Here is a 17,452-nt window from a genome sequence, read left to right on the forward strand (position 1 = left end):
AAACTCTAAACGTAATTAAACTGACTTTAAATCTGCTGAAGAATAATGTCAATTTGAATTAAGCGCTTGTTTTCTTTCATCAATATTTATTATCAGTTAGCGTTGCCATCTGATGATAAATTTCAGAAAAATTTCCGGCTGATTAGTGAGTAAACAAATTTCATTCTGTGTTGTGTAACATTTTTTATTCTCTAAATTAATTGTTTATTACCAAGTTTTCATCATTAATCTAGGAAAAAATGTTCCGTAATCAGTATGACAATGATGTTACTACTTGGTCTCCACAAGGAAGGCTTCATCAAGTCGAATATGCAATGGAAGCTGTTAAACAAGGATCTGCTACAATCGGATTGAAGAATTCAACTCATGCTATACTATTGGCACTTAAACGAAGCACATCCGAATTAAGTGCTCATCAAAAAAAGATTATTCCAATTGACAATCATGTCGGAATATCAATTGCCGGTTTAACAGCTGATGCACGGGTTTTGTCAAGATTTATGAGAAATGAATGTATCAATGAACGATATTCCCATGAAACTTGTTTGCCAATTAAGAGATTAGGTTAGTTAACGGTTAATCGATTATTATATGATGTATGACAATTGATGATTTTTCTCATTTATTTATTTATCCATCTCTTTTAGTTGAAATCTTGGGAAATAAGATGCAAAGTTCAACCCAAAGGTACGATAGACGTCCATATGGTGTTGGTTTGTTGATTGCTGGCTATGATGATAGTGGACCACATATTCATCAAACTTGTCCTTCTGCAAATTATTTTGATTGTAAAGCTATGGCTATTGGAGCACGATCACAATCTTCACGCACTTACTTAGAGAAAAATTTAGAAAAGTTTGCTGAATCAAATTTGAATGAGCTCATACGCCATGGATTACTAGCCTTACGTGAATGTTTACCTAATGATTTAGAGTTAAATGTTAGAAATGTTTCTATCGCTATTGTTGGTAAAGGACAAGATTTTAATGTTTATGATGATGAGAAAGTTACTCAATGGCTTGATTTACTATCTGAGGCTGAAAAGAAAGGCCGAGGAGCTGGAACTAGTGATCCAAGTGGTGGTGGAGAAGCTGGAGGTCAAGCTGATGCACCAGAAGGAATGGATGCTCAACCGGGAGAACCACGTCCTGCTGATCCTGCAGTTGCTGATGATTCAATGGCTGTCGATTAATACGTATCTTACTTTTTGTAATTAAAATAAATATGTATTCAAATCACTTTCTCAACAAAATTTTTTATTGGACAAAATAACACTCTTCATATGTTTAACATAATCATGTTTCTTGGACTTTTCTTTGAGCAAATAATGAAGCAAATAATTTATCTTTAGCAGAGTCTTCATAATTTCCATCCTCAATTGGAGCCATGAAACTAATTAATGGTTGATGAACTTTATACCTTATTCTACGTCCTTTCGATGCTCTAGTATCAATTTTTCGTTTCATTTTTTTCCGTAGTTTTTGAACTTCTAACCATTGTCTACTTAAGGATATCGGATCAACAGAGTCTACTGATGTTTTACTTTCAATAAGTTGTCTCAATAACTGTCCATAGAAATCGTCATCATCGAATATTTCACTGTCAATCACTTCTTGTTGATTTTTACCAGATTCGGGTTCATCAATTTCTTTATCAGCTGATTCTTCTTTACCAATTATTGTATACCCAGAGCGTTTCATTCTTGTCTTTTTGAGCAGTCTTTCACGATCACTAAGTATGTGGCTTATATTCTTAATGATTTCAGTTTCCTCTTCTGCGGCTTTTGAGTCGGATTTCGTAGCATAATTCGTTTTTTGCCACCACTCATTCATTATGGGATTAATGTCTGATATCAGCTTCTTGTGATCAGCATCTAATCGTTCTTCTACATCGTCATTCTCAACGGGGCTTTCCTGTGTCTTCAATAGATGTTGGAGATTATAGAAAGTTTCTAACAATTTTTTTTCTTCCTCCATAGCTCGAGTTTTCGCAGCTCCTAAAACATCTTCACCAGCATCTGAAAACTTATCAAAAATATCGTGTTGAGGTAATTTGTTTAAATTTATCAAAGCTTTCTGTAATTTAATTCTGCAATTGATGAGCATATCAAATACGACCAACTGATTTTTGACTGCCAATGCTTGAGCACGATTCTTCTCCTCTTCGTTATCTCCAATGTCACTTCCACTTCCATTATCATCTTCCTCTATTTCTGATTCGTCTTCAATATACTCGTCATTTTCATCCATTTTAAAACGAATTAAAAACAATCAAAATAGAAATAACACAAAAGATATAATAACTTTTGATACAAATTCGTTAAAGATTGATCACTTGTTTTATTATTGTTTACATGCTTTTGAACATCTGTAAAAGCAATGCTTTTAAAACAGTCAACTCTGTTAGTAAAACCATTCACAAGATGGCACTGGTAATGAGAATCTAATGAAAAATAAAATTCGGTTTTTCAAGTCGTTAGATGGCGCAGTGTGACCTTTACGCTTACAACGCCACCTTGTGCCTAAACTCATGTTCCTAAACCAAAGTGATGTGATGTTTACATTTTACTGTAATTGTTGGTTAGCTTCAGTTGTATTTGACTCTCCGCGTTACAAGAAGCGGTTTATTTGGTATTTTTCAGTTTCATGTCCTTGTATGTTTTCACTTTAATAATCATTGTGAATGTGTTAAATGCTTAGTAAAATGTCCAAATCGTGTTTATAATCATCGACTATTTGTAAATACTGTAATTTGTAAACATGTTATTTCGAATTTTGTTTCATTTTTTATTCATCTTTATTTCACAAGACTTTGTGAACCTCTTTTATAATTCCAATTTCTTAAGGAATAGTGATATAAGTGATTCGTCGAGGATTAATTTTTTATCATCTTGGATGGTTAGTGCTTTTTGTCCATCCAATTGTCGATGCAATGATAACAAACTGGAAGCTGTTTGTTCCAATGCTTCTCTCACCATCATACCGATCACATTGAATCCAAATATGAGGAAAATTCTCCTCAATTCAAATCAAATAGTTAAACTAAGTACTGATTCATTTAGTGTTTATCGTAATATTGAATCTCTCGACTTGTCCCATAATAAATTGGATACTTTAGAAGACTACTCTTTTAGAGGATTAAGTAAATTGAAGGTGAGTTTAACACAATTTTCCTATTCTTTTTACTTTTTTATTGAATGACAAATTAAGTGAATTTTCTGCAATTGAGTTTTGTTTAATATTTTATGCTGAGATCTATTCTGACTGATAATTAAGCTCTTAATTTGTTAATTTTTGATTCAAATTTCATTACCAAGACATAGCATAATCAATGCATGTCCAACCTCGATGAAAATTTGATTGGAAATCTTGTTTTGAAAAAATTTTAATTCCCTGTCTTCTATTTCTCCCTAGACGCTTCATCTAAATGGAAATAAACTTCTAGTTTTCACTAATTCCACATTCAATGGTCTTTCAGGATTGGAAGATCTTTACCTTAATGATAATTTATTATCTAATTTAAATGACTCCGTTTTCAAAGGGCTACTAAATCTGAAGCAACTAAATCTCAATCGAAACCGGTTGAATTATCTAGAACCTCGTGCTTTTGATGGTTTGAAAAATTTAAGGACACTTTTTTTAGTAAATAATTCACTAAATATGGATTATTCAAGTTTATCGAATGATCAGTTGTCTTCAACACCGTCAACCTTTAATTCTTCAAGCTTAAACTTGAGCGATATTCTTGTTGCACTTTCACCACGTTACTTACCCAACTTGATGGAATTGCATCTTGGTGGTAATAATTTTCCTTCTATAAAAAAAGAAAATTCTCCTTTCTTCAGTGGAATGGATCCATCTGAAAGTATAACTCCATCTGACTCTTCAGATTTCATGTTGGAACAAAGTGAAAGCAATAATCAGAATCATCATTATTCGCACGAAAGCTCAAAACGACGTGAATCACATGAATTAAAATTTTGGAGTAATTTGCAAGAATTATCTCTAGAAGGATGCTCAATCAGTTCAATTGAATCTGGAGCTCTAAATGGTTTACCCAAACTAACTACTTTAAGACTCAACAATAATAATTTTCAGGTAATTATTTGGTTAATTAATTTTTATGCCTTAATGACTATTTCAACTTACCTAAAAGGTTTAATTGATTAAATGAATTTCATGTTTTCTTACTTATAAATAGCAAGTGCCAAAGGATATTTTTTCAGATTTGGGTAAACTTGAGGTTCTTCAGATTGGAGGAAATCCTTTTACAACAATCAACTCAACATCATTTACCACTTTAACCAGTCTCAAAAGTCTTGATATAAGTCGTTGTCCTCATCTCAATGTAAGTTGTTGTTATTTCTTCTCATCCTTTTCTCACTTTTCCCTTTTCTATTTATCAAATCACTTACTTTTTCATCTCATCCAGTTAACTGACGATTCCAATTCGTTTAATTGTTGTTCTATTGTTTGCATTGTCATCACTTGAAATAACTTTCTCTGCTCTCTTTGATCATTTTACTCTTCCATTAACCATCATCAACAATCAACGTCTACTCTTTTCCTTTCCATAGATTACTTTTCGTTTTTCTCCTCTCTTATGAATTAAACTTATTTGTTGTGAACAACTGATTAACAGGGGACAGAAGGGATAAAAGAAGATGATGAGGATGAGAATGACAAAAGAAGTTAACTCCTTTTCTTTATGCTGACTATTGAATGCAGTTTCAGTATAAAGCTTATCTTGTTCGCTTATTCGCTATTGTGTCCGATTTCTTGTTTCTCAGCATCAATCTGTTTGTGTATATGGTAATCATGCTCATAATTAATCCTTAATCAATAATATTTTATGATAAATCAGACAAGCTATTTTAAATGTATAAATTACAATTTATCTTTTCAGGCACAGATAAACATTTTTTATTTTCAAGTTTTAACTGTTTTCATGGTCGTAGTAATCGGTTTACACTCACACTTTAATTGTTATTATCATCATTATCATGTTATTGTTGCTATGTAATGTTGAAAAAGATAAATCTCTACTCAAATATTAGTTATTTAATCGCTCAATCGGATTAAATTTTCAACTTTTGTTCAGTATTTTCACATTGTTCGTACACTTTGAAAGGATTAGATGCTAAGAGTTCTAATTCAATTTCAGATTAATTTGATTGGCTCTTCAATTGATGTGACAATGTTTCTTCTCTATTCAAATCCTTTCGCTTATTTTCACACTTTATTTCATTCTCATTCAACTAACAATCAATTATCATCATTAGACCTCTCTTCAGTTTCTCTTCCCATGCAAGGTATTAATATTGTCGATTTGTTTCGTTTTTCGTTTCCGTTTCCTAAAAGCTCTTTCAATAATTTCTCACACATTTCGCAAATTCAATCTTCCAGCTTGGATGAAAATATCCTTTTATGTACTCCCATTGATAAAAGTATCAAAAAATAACAAAAGCATAGTAGTTAATGATATTGACCATATAACCTGGTTTCCTTATCAGTAGGTTTGATTGAGTTATTGTTGTACATGAACTATATGTGTTTTAAATATTGATTATTTCATATCACGCGATCAGATGAAAGAGTTATCGTTAGGGTTGAATAAAGGTGAATCAAATTGGATCACTGAATATCATACTTGAGAATAAAGGAGGACCTGCAAAATCGCCTGTTCTCGATTTTTTTTGAAATGGTACTTTTCAGACATAAAATTCAATGCCAATTCCATAAATCAAATCTATTTTTTTATATCATGCATAGTTTTTGAGATATCGGCCAAAATATCTAAATATCACATAGTATTAGTGACCTTTTAAACATAATGAAGATGCCGTCTAAGCCAGCTAAATATTGACATAATCAATGTAATTGAGCATGTTGAATAATATGGTGATGGTTTGGTTCCTCGAAAAATAGCCAAACAGGGTTAAAATTGTAAAAAACTGAATTTGAACAGGGATTAATGAGCGTCTTTTTGAAAATATTTAAAAAGCCGTCTAAGCCAGCTAATTCTTGACAAAAATAGTGTAATTGAGTATGTTTAATAATCTATTGGTGGTTGTAGCTTTGAAAAAATAGCCAAACAGATTGAAAATCGCAGAAAACTGGATTTCGTTAAATTTTACAAATGTCAATGCAACACCCTGTTTGGCTATTTTTTCAGGAACCAAACCATCACCATATTATTCAGCACGCTCGAATACATTTATTTTGCCAAGAACTAGCTGGCTTAGACGGCTTTTTCATTATTTTCAAAAAGACGCTCATTAATCCCTGTTCAAATTCAGTTTTTTACAATTTTAACCCTGTTTGGCTATTTTTCCAGGAACCAAACCATCACCATATTATTCAACATGCTCGATTACATTGATTATGTCAAAATTTAGCTGGCTTAGACGGCATCTTCGTAATTTTTAAAAGGTCACTAATAAATCGATATTTTATCTGTTTTTTTGCAATTTTGACCCTGTTTGGCGATTTTTTCAGTGGCCAAACCTTCACTATATTATTCAGTACCCTTGATAACATAAACCACGAATAGAATCGACTGGCTTAGCGACCTCTTTTAACGAGCTAAAAAATGCAACCTTCGAATCATAATATGAACTTTCTTTTCGAATGCGTTGTCTTAGCAAAAAAAGAAACAGATATTCGGAATCAGCATAAAAAATTACATTGAAAAAAGTTCATTTCATCAAAATATCCTAAGAGGAGATTTTCCCTATCCATTTGCAGGTCCTCCTTTAATAAATTAATTATGATGAAGCTTCTTCACACAATTAATTGTTAGTATCGATTACAAAACGGGAGCAAAATATTGCCTCTTAAAACAATTAAACAGACAATTAGATTTATGAATCTTATCAATTTTGTTACTTTCAAGTTTAATGATTTAAAATGAACGAAAAATGCGAAAAAAGCAGAATAAATTTACTTTTTCAATCAATTTAATCAACACTGATAACTTATTGCATGTTAATTGTTATGTAAAATCATAATTTATATAAATTGTAAAATAATATTGAATATGAGAAATATTACCTCACCTTTACAGTTTTTATTATTAATTAACCCTTGAAGCAATTGTTTTTACATCATTACCTGGTCATGGATTGATGATCTTTTTCCCTGATCATTTTAACCAGCAATAAATGCTATCAGTTGAAATTCCGAAAGGCCAAGAGCACAGATCGCTCAAGGCAGCAATTAGGTTTGGTCACAACCTTCATTTGCTCTCTCGACGATTCTTGATAAAGTAATTAATTTTTTCCAATAACTAGATTAAAATTTCTCTTTACAATTCATAAATTGTTCATAAATTTTATTTGAATTACCATTATTTTGAATAATGTATCAATCGAGAATTAAATTAGATTACATTTGACATTGTAAAATTTAATATTCATTATAGCATACTTTTCATCATTTTTAAATTAATTTCTGCTTCCATTTAAATTGCAAAACTAAAAGAGGAACCGACTGATGGAACATCAACTTTTTCAATCTTTTGTAACATCATTTTACATCGCCTGAAGAATGCATCAAACCTTTGTGTTTAGGCCTAATTGTCTTACTCATTTGTCAGTATTTCATGTTGAACCTTTCAACTGGTTAGTTGATTGTCAAATAACTAATGGTGAATAATGAATAACTTGTCAAATGGCTGTTAATTTCTGCTTTCAATCCGACAATGTTGATATCTATGTTTGACTTTGTGTCATTTCATCAATTTAACCCTTGAGATAACAAAATTTATTTTTGTAAATCTTTCTTTTAGCGGCAAAACAAGCATATCTTTACCGGTTAGTCTAACAATCTGTTGTTCAATTGTCCTGTTAATCAGACAATTAAAGTCATTGGATGCGTCAATTTGTTATCTCAACGGTTAGTTCAAAAGATATTTTTTGAAATATAAAAATCTCTAACCAACTTTTAATGTCATTAGTCAATCAATTTTACCGTTTGCATTGATATTTAAATCGCATTTAGTTGCTATCGCTTTCTCGCTTTTTATGTACAATACCTGACGATGACTAAGTGACTTTTGAGTAAGATAAAGTTGCTTTATATCCATCATTATCATCAATTTGATTTACTGGTTTTCAGTTGACTATCTACTCAGAGGATTGGATATAATTCTAAATCTCAGTCAAATCTTTTCTAGATTTCCATTCAACTGAAAATTGATCCCATGGAACAGTATTTTATTCTGAGCATCAATGAATTCTGAATAAAGGGAAAAAAGAATTTTTATATTTGCATTGAAAAACGCAGTAAAGTAACTCATCTCTACATTTTCCTCTTTTTTCTTTCATATCTTTTATGCTTGACAATTGATTTTCAATATTTTTGTATAAACATACATTACATATTCAATTATATTAACATAAAAATTGCTTAACTAAACGCAAACGATTCCGTTTACTCAAAAAATTCAATTTTTAATGACAAAAATTTCAATTTTGTTTCTATAAACTTCAAGTAAATTTAATATAAAAATCAATACTCAGCTCCTGATTGTATTGAGTGATAACACTATTACTAACTGTTTGCTGATTAGGAAAAAGACGAAAAAATGATCCCTTCCCATATTTTATATTTCACTATCTCCATCATCTGCATCATTAATAATACAATTTTTGGTAAAAAGTTGGATCCAAGTGAAGAGGCGTTTGGTGTTAACTTGGTCTACTGTTGAGATACAAATAAGATCTCAACTTGATCTTAACTTCTGAAAAAAGCAAATTAATGTAACTAAGGTTTGGCCAATGAAGTTGGTGATCGAGAGTTGCAATTGTTATAATGATTTTTATTAGCATTTTTCAATCTTTCTCATCCCATGTTGGGTGCAGCAACCATCAGCATCCTTTACTTTTTTATGAATCATCGGCCTCATCGTCTTGTAACCTCAGTAATGAAAACATTAAGAAAGTTCAATGATTAATCAGAAGCTTTCACTACTTGTTATTAACATTTTCACCCAATTTAAAATGTTTATGATAATCCTGCTCACTGTTATTGGCTTGGAGATTGCAATCGATGATGTGGTTTCCAATTATTTTTGAATTTTAAATTATTTGACATTTTTGGTGCAAAAATTTGTTAATTAATTGATGCGCCATCGAGCGTTCAATTGAGCGCAATAATGATGTGATGAGCTTGCTACTTATAATCAATTGAAGTAGACCGAGCTGATCATAACTTTGATGGAAAAATGGATTAATTCAGAACGTTCTTATTATACGTTATCAGAGTTATCAAGTAAATTTTATTAACTTCACCAAAATTTGATGAATAAAGTTTATTAAGGAAGATGGAAAAGATGATGATGAGATGAAATGTACATCATCATGTCCTCTTTTTTCAGTTCATTTTCTTACAACTTAATGGTAATATTAAATTTGAACCCTAAGACTTGCCCTCCTCATCCAGGTTAACATGAAAGTGAAGAATCGATTTTTCATCCCATTACAAGTCTGATACCATAATTTATATGCCAACATGAGGAAGACAAGTTGAGCGATTTGCTCTTCTCTCTATTCATCAATGCAAATTTTTTGTTATTTCCCATCTTGTTTCTATCACTATCATCCTCATCATCAGTTTTTAATCTTTTTATTCTCTTTATTATTAAATCAGTTGACTCATGGATTGAAAGACCATGAGATAAATGAAACATCTCAGTCTTGTATAGAGAAATTTTTGTGAAATGATGAGCTTGCAAAAAGAAACAATGAAACGAAAGCGAAAGAAGCTATGATAAACATTTGCTTTATTCAAATACTTATCACCTTTGTTTAATTCATCAAATATTCAACCATGGAAATTGAATTGGCAGATTTTTTCATATCTGATTCTCAAATAATCACAATATAATTGTCAAGAGATTTGATAAACAACGTAAAATCTTTCTGATCCATCAATTAATCTTCACTCAAAATTCATTTGAAAAACATCCATTGTCCCAAAATCCACGTTTCCATTATTTACTGTTGAAAGAAAACTTTATTTTCATTCATTCTTTTGACCCATTTGGCTGATTGTCCGATCTTATCTTTTATCCTTTCTTTACCTTCAAATCCAATTAAAGTACTCACTCCAACCCATTTAATCCCATTGATTTCATGAACATTTCCCTTCCCTTATCTTTACTTCAGTCATTTTCATCACCATTGAAACTATCAATACTCTTTCCTGACAATCATAGGAAAATAATGTTTTTTTTTGTAAAAAATCGATTGTCAGTAAATCGCTTCTCTTTGATTTTAGATGTCATTTCTGTATGAAAATGAAGACTAGAAAAATAAAGCCAAGTGGATATTATGAACATTTGGTTTTACAATAATCATAATGTTCTTATCTCTTATTCTGACTTTGGTTTCCTGCTACTATTCTGAATCTATCGCTGATATCTTAAATTCTTTTCCGGTTTTTCTGAGCAATTTCAATGTTTGCAGATGATCCTTGAGTCCACTATGATGATAAACGTACTTCCTTCCTCAGCAATCAATCATTGCATTCATTGTCATACTCATCATCATCCTTATCATTGACCATTGATATCAACGTAACCTCACAATTGAATAATTATGTTATAAACAGTTATTATCGCTCACTGTAGATGATAATAATAATCATTATCATTATTATTTTGGCAATTATTGGAATTATCATGAGATAGATCGATAATGATGATGATGTACTTAAGTTAACAGCGTAAATATGCCCATAAAAGGTTCTTGATTCAAATTTTTCCATTAATGTATTTAATACATGAGATTCAATTAGAGTTGAATTTTGAAATAGCAATGAATATTACTGAAAAGAGGAAAAATATTTTCATTGTTTTCATTCATCTTTTAACAATGCATTTAAATCCCAATGCTCTGGTGTTGATTATTTAACTTTTGAATAAGATTCGCCAAGAATATAAATAATTGCTCCTTTTTATTACATCTTTTATTTAATATAAATTATATTTTTTCAGAATTAATTCCTACAATTCATAAGTTCTCTCCTACTTGTTATCAAGTTTCAACTTTATCATTTTCCTCATCATACATGGTTTTTGATTATAATGATGATGCATCTTGAACGAAACTAATAACCAAGAAGCAAAGGAGATGATTATCTGGTGCATCTTCCGGTGGCAATATTAAACTACCTTCCATTGCATTGGTTATCATTATTTTAATCATTACTAGCATTATCATCAACATTCTCACAGCGTTAATGTACATAAAATGTTCTCCACAATGATGATGATGATAATGATGATGACGATCATCATTCTGTTATCCTTAAATTTAAGGTAACATCCTATTTGATCCTTGGCTCCAAACTATGCAAAGTGAAAAGAGATTACATCAATAGCAACGTCTTGTTATATTTATAATACATAACAAAGTTGATGTTTTGATTGTCGGTTGTTGTTGCTTCCACAGAAGCAACACCAACTACTCATGAAACTTGCAACTTGAAGACGGAGATTCCTTATCATCATCGTTATTTTATTATTATGGCTATTATTATTATTACCCTGTGATTACCAATTGGACATCCGTTGTGTGCGTGTCTGACCTCGCATGCTCTTTTCACTATTACAATTGTATTATTGGCAAATAACAAAACAAAATCGTTGAGAAATAATAATGATAATAATAATAACAACGACCTACAACGCCTCTGTTGATGAGAAAACTCAATTCCTCCCATTTTTTTGTAACCAAACTTGATCACCATCATCAACATGATCATCAACTCATGTTTTCTTATTCATCATCTTATTTTCAATTTTTACCTCTAAAAAGCTCCCGTTTTACATGGGCCAAAGTTTGATCCGCCTTCTAACAAACTGGCCTTTGCATGCATACAAAATTGCCTTAGCTCTTAATGACCTCTGCTACTTTGCTTCCTTGCGGCTAAAATGTGGACGGTAAATCGATGGCAACAAAATTTTGAGGAAATAATGATAATTTAAGAAGACGATATATAATCGACTTTATCTAGCAAGTCTATGGTTTGTGTGTTTGTCCGGGTTTTCAGATGGTAAGATGATGATGAGGAGGAGGAGATACAAGGAACTAACAGAAGACGAAAAAGAAGCAAAATAATGATGGGTTTCAACATGATAGCTCAAGGAATTTCCCTTTTCTCTTGGTTATGTTGATGTTATTGCTTTCTTTTTTTAACTGCAAACATCGATAGACCAACTTGAAATGATGTATTCTTAAGGATCAGTTAGAACTGATTTAATCTTTTCATCATTTGGAATAGCATTAATTTAGCAAATTTTTGGTTCCTTTTACTTTCTTAAACTTAGCCACTCCTTTATTAATCAGTGGTATTTGCTGTTTCATACGTTATCATCAACCTTATAATCATGATGGAGAAACTTTGTTGAACATTTTCCACTTTCATCATCATTATTATCACTCTGTTATTATTTTCTTGTTTTTCCTAAAAATTACATTATACTTTGTCTTTACATTGGTTGATTTAATTTGTTTTGTTTATCATTTCATTTGATTGTTGTTTTTCTGGTAAACATGAAAATCTATTTTTTATCGTTCCCCTGGTAATCATTGCATGATTATATTATTTGGTTGACAATTCTGTTTGTTTACATAAACTACATAATCTGATTATTCCCATTCATGATGATTCAATTTAAAAAAAAGACTTAACAAATTGTTTCATTGGATTAACCAGAATAATTTCAAACGCACTTATTTCTCATTTTGCGCTTCTTCTTCATTATCTGATTAATGCCATTTCAAGATAAATTAATTAATCAAATAACAGCGATTCCAGCAAAGAGACGGAAAGTTGATCTAAAAATAAGGTGTAGCCTCGTCATTAGATGAAACCTACGATTTTTGATTCTATTAATTAATCAAAAGCATGGAGTGAAATTTTTGAAATTCTTGAGATTCCATTTACTTTATTTGCTTGTAAAAACAATTTACTTAATATTTTAGTCCAGTTTTGATCAATTAATTTGTAATTTGAATTCTTCTTTTAGGGTAAAATAAGACTAAAAAATTTATTTTAACGAAACAATTAACTGATGTAATCACTGTTACCAGCACTGTATTAATTCAATTAACAGTAAACAAGTTTGTGTGAATGTTGAGATTTTGAAAATACTTATCCATTAATGCTATGGAAAGGCTTTTACCATCATTATCATCATCATCATGATGATCATCTCTTTGATGTTTCCTTGGAGAGAAATGATGATTTCTCTTTCAACACGCACTCATTTTCCCCTTAACACTTATTTGCTCTTACAATTTTCCTTCTTTTTTCGCATAACAAGTTTCATTGTTTGTTTGACTTGAAGAAAGTGAAAAATTGTATTTTAACTGAGTCAAACTTTTGTCTCCATTTTGCTCATCTTGTTCATCTTTCAGAATCTTGCTTTATTCCTTTCTTTTATCTCGTCTTCGACCAGTAACACTGTTAAGAGATGGATAAACGGTTCACTGATATTTCTTACTGGTTGTTCATCTTCATCTTGATCATTCCTTATTTCACATTGTCACTCGGTAATTCAGATGAGAACTCGTCGTTGATGGTTCTGTTGTTTGGGTCACGCACTCTGCTCTCACTCAATGCATAACCAAACTAATTTTCTATTGAACATTGTCCAATCTTGACTTTTTTCCTTTTCTCCATTCAGAATGAAAAAAGTGATAACTTGGATAACGCTTTTTTCACACAATTTTCTTGAAACACTTGACAATAGTAAAAAGGTTATATTTAAAATGTTTTTTTGCTCCTCTTCAATGATCTACATAAAAATTGTTATTATGTATTTGGAAAAGCAAAGTGAGAGGAAGCAAATTACAAGTTGAGAAGACATGAAATGTACTTTTATTGAAAACAAATTTCCATCTAATGTAAAAAGATCTGAGTTGAGTTTCAATGGTAGACTTTTTACTTTGTCGCTTTTGTCTTGTTTTTGTTTGTGTTTACTTAAATCTTTTAAAAGTTTGCAAATGCAAAAAACAAACTAATCTCAAATTTCATTGACCTCATTTGGGAATAATCATTGCGGAAACTTGGCCTCAGTGGTCGGCCTGATCTTGACTTCTACAAAATCTCACTCTTGACATGTAATTTTGAAAATATTGTCTCTTCTCTCCTGTCAAGAGACCTTGGGATAAAGGGTGACAAGGTTATCTCAAATTGATCATCTTGGTCATGGTTATCCGTTGAGATAATTTACTCTACTCTTGGCGTATTTTAAAGGGTTGTCAATGTATATTTATTTATTTATGCTTAACTGATGATCCGTTTATCTTGCTTTACTTGCGATGACAATGCTTACAATTTTACACAATGGTATTCAACCGATATCATCATTGATATACCCGTAGGCTGTTATACTTGTGACTGTCAACCTGATCCTCATCACCCTCTGTTTTCCTTTGCTTCTCAGCTGTCTTTACTTTCCTCAATTTACCTTGAAAGCATCGCTTTTTTCATGTTTCCATATCAAATTACTCTAATCTTTACTTTTATTGTTATTATAATCAACAGACAATTGAGTCGGGAGCTTTTAATGGATTGGATAAATTGGAGCTATTAGAGATTTCTTATAATCCAAATCTGCATTTCATCGATTCAACTCTATTTGATCCACTGGTTTCTCTCAAGATTCTCATATTAACTCACAATTCATTCACCTTCCTTGACAATCATCTCTCTTTAATTGCGAATCGTGTCAAGTTATTTGATGTTCGAGGCAACCCATTCACATGTAATTGCTCTGTTCAATGGATCCGTAAATTGTTTCTCCAAAACATTAATGATACTAATAGTGAAGTGTCCATTAAAGGATTATCATCTTCATCTGTTAATTCACCCACATCATCAACTACTGAAAGCTCCAAAGGAGTAAATGAAGTATCAGTGAAACGTGAACCGGCATCAGCATTCCCTGCTGCTGCTCGTCGCATCGCACCCAATCCATCCGTCGAGTCATCTTCATTCATCATGCAATCATCTAGTGATACATCATCTAATGTAAATAAGATAATTAGAGTAACATGTGCCAATCCAATGCCTCTCAGAGGTAAACAGATAATTGATCTGGAACCCGGTGATATAGGGTGTTATGAAGTTGAATCAATGGCACCAATTGTAATTGGTGTATTCATCGGTTGCTTGATCATTACCGGTGTTGTTGTGATTTGTGGTATTCGTTGGAGAACTCGATTAACCGGATTAATCAAAGGTACAACCGGAGTTGGATCAAAAAGATCTCATCATTATCCTGCCAAGATTGGTGCATCATCAATGGTTGGAGGTATCGGAAGTATCGGAAGTGTAATGGGTGGTGTTGGTGGATCAGGTCGTAAGATATTTGGTATGATGAGTCATAACCCAATACGCACAAATGATCTGGATTATGGGCCTTACAGTAAACCAGAGTGCATTGTGGTTCCAGGTTATAACATGGAATCAACAACAATCATTAACAACCTGAACAATCCATATGAAATAGTCCCTTTGAGTGGTTCACTACATCACGACATGAGTAGTCACACATTTGATCGCATAAGCAGTATTGTTGGTGGCTTCGGTGGTTTCACTAGTGGTCCAATTATCGGTAATACAAGTAATAGTCTTATAAGAGCTGGTTTCAGAAGCAATTTAAGTGTAGGAGTTGGAGGTGTAGGAGGAGGAGGAGGATGTGGTAGTGATTCTTCTTCATATGAAGGTGAATACCATTATCCGATTGTTAGTAATCTTCGAACTACGCCAATCACTGAACTGTGATGAAAATTGTTTTCCAACACATTTTAATGTTTTTAATGATTGCTATTGAACATTTCTCTCAGCAATAAAGATAATGATGATCCTCAATGATTTTACATCACTAACCTGGAAACTTGATGTAATTTAATTTTCTTCCGATGCCATTTCCGGTGTGAAATTCCGTCCAAGAGTAATCTCTCTGTTCTCACAACTTACACCTTGGATTTTGATCTCAAGGGAATATATTTTCCTCTTTATCTCATTTGGTTTGCCTGCTCTCCTTGTTTTATAAGTGCAACAAGCAACTTACCAGTGGTCACTAGTTGCCTTAACCTGCCAACAAGAAGAAGAAGGATAATAATAATGATGATGATGATGATGATGATGGGGAGAAACCTGAATAAAAAGATAAGACTTGCAAAAACAAGTTGTCTTGAAGCAAAATGTAACAAAAAAAGGAAAGGATGATGATGTCTTTTCATCTTCTCTTCTCTTCTTTCCTTGTAACTCTTTCAAAGCCTGTGTTCATACAATTAAATGATGATCGGATCAAAGGATCAGTAAGCCAATGGTTGATTGGTTGTTAACAACAGGATTAACAAGCAAAAAGGAAATTAAAACTATTGAGTGATGCTGAATGATTTTCCAATGGACCAATATAAACAATTGATTAATTTCAATGCTAAGTCAGTAACAACAACAATAACCACAAAGAGCATTCACCAACCTAACCCATCATGTTGATTGTACCAAAGATGAGTTTGCAACCAAAGACCTTTTAAGACATCGCTAACATTTTATTTACCATTCGCTTGTTTTAATCGGAATGTCGCAGCTAAGGGGACAACATTGAAATGCCAACAAAAACTGTGACTCCGGAGTCAAGGTTGGTTTAAAGCTAGTGAAGATGTCAACAAGGAATAAGGATGATACTGGGAAGATTGGTGATGCAAATAATTACTTGATCCGAAAATTTACAGTTGATGCTAACTTGGCTGTATAAACATTAATCCTCACTGTTCCACCCACAAATCTCATAACCATAATCATCATCATTATAATGTTAAAACATTTGTGAATGATTACAAGGAAACAGTAATGTTCCAAAACATTACAAACAGCCTCATTTTGCAGCAATTTAGTTTCTATTTGCGTTGCCAAACACAAAGGCACGCAGACGGAAAACTATTGTAACTAAACACACACTTATAACATCAAACAAGCAAACCTCACGCGATTGTTCATCAGAGTAACTTTTTAATTCAAAAAATGGAATCAGTTCTATGCCTTCACAGCCAACAAAGGTTCAACTCTCAACACGAGCGAAACTTTTTTAGTTTTTCATCAATAATTTGAGTCCTTAAATGTGGATTGAATTTATTGTATACAGTGCAAGAAATTTACGATCATTAATGATCGGGGCTCAGTTTGTAAATATAATACCTTCGACGGCCCATCATGTAAATGAATAAAACTATAAATTCAATAAGAAGATTAAAATTAAAAATTAAACCTAATTCAATTCAAATTGTTGTCTCTTTTCTGTCAACGCTCAAGGAAGGTTTTATTAATAGGTAGCAAACTGTATATCAGTTTCTCATCAAACTTTGATCTAAAATTGTAGATCAGATTGTTGAGATTGTCCTGATGATTTCATACACAAAGTGCCATTC

General features: G+C 31.9%; 3 protein-coding genes across 3 annotated transcripts; 2 read left to right on the forward strand and 1 right to left on the reverse strand.

The window, feature by feature from the left end:
• Positions 1 to 158: 158 nt before the first annotated feature.
• On the forward strand, positions 159 to 1,295 carry LOC107369093 (proteasome subunit alpha type-1-like). The gene is made up of 2 exons (XM_015937006.3): positions 159 to 564; positions 648 to 1,295. The coding sequence occupies exons 1-2, from the start codon at positions 240 to 242 to the stop codon at positions 1,190 to 1,192; spliced, it is 870 nt and encodes a 289-aa protein (XP_015792492.1). The 5' UTR covers positions 159 to 239; the 3' UTR covers positions 1,193 to 1,295.
• Aatf (Apoptosis antagonizing transcription factor) lies at positions 1,240 to 2,697 on the reverse strand. The gene has a single exon (XM_015937004.3). The coding sequence runs from the start codon at positions 2,247 to 2,249 to the stop codon at positions 1,296 to 1,298; it is 954 nt and encodes a 317-aa protein (XP_015792490.1). The 5' UTR covers positions 2,250 to 2,697; the 3' UTR covers positions 1,240 to 1,295.
• On the forward strand, positions 2,540 to 17,301 carry LOC107369094 (uncharacterized). Its single transcript, XM_015937007.3, has 4 exons — positions 2,540 to 3,152; positions 3,414 to 4,097; positions 4,201 to 4,347; positions 14,559 to 17,301. The coding sequence occupies exons 1-4, from the start codon at positions 2,760 to 2,762 to the stop codon at positions 15,798 to 15,800; spliced, it is 2,466 nt and encodes an 821-aa protein (XP_015792493.1). The 5' UTR covers positions 2,540 to 2,759; the 3' UTR covers positions 15,801 to 17,301.
• The last annotated feature ends 151 nt before the right edge of the window (positions 17,302 to 17,452 follow it).

Source organism: Tetranychus urticae, chromosome 3 (genome assembly GCF_039701765.1).
Source record: "Tetranychus urticae isolate SD_2017Ah chromosome 3, NJAU_TeUrti_SD_1.0, whole genome shotgun sequence".
NCBI classification, from domain to species: domain Eukaryota; kingdom Metazoa; phylum Arthropoda; class Arachnida; order Trombidiformes; family Tetranychidae; genus Tetranychus; species Tetranychus urticae.

Excerpts from the sequence above, each read along its gene's own strand:
- LOC107369093 (XM_015937006.3), top strand. The coding sequence starts at position 240 with ATGTTCCGTAATCAGTATGACAATGATGTTACTACTTGGTCTCCACAA. Across the intron at positions 565-647 it reads TTTGCCAATTAAGAGATTAG|TTGAAATCTTGGGAAATAAG; the intron begins GTTAGTTAACGG and ends CATCTCTTTTAG.
- Aatf (XM_015937004.3), bottom strand. The coding sequence starts at position 2,249 with ATGGATGAAAATGACGAGTATATTGAAGACGAATCAGAAATAGAGGAA.
- LOC107369094 (XM_015937007.3), top strand. The coding sequence starts at position 2,760 with ATGTTATTTCGAATTTTGTTTCATTTTTTATTCATCTTTATTTCACAA. Across the intron at positions 3,153-3,413 it reads GAGGATTAAGTAAATTGAAG|ACGCTTCATCTAAATGGAAA; the intron begins GTGAGTTTAACA and ends ATTTCTCCCTAG. Across the intron at positions 4,348-14,558 it reads GTCGTTGTCCTCATCTCAAT|ACAATTGAGTCGGGAGCTTT; the intron begins GTAAGTTGTTGT and ends TATAATCAACAG.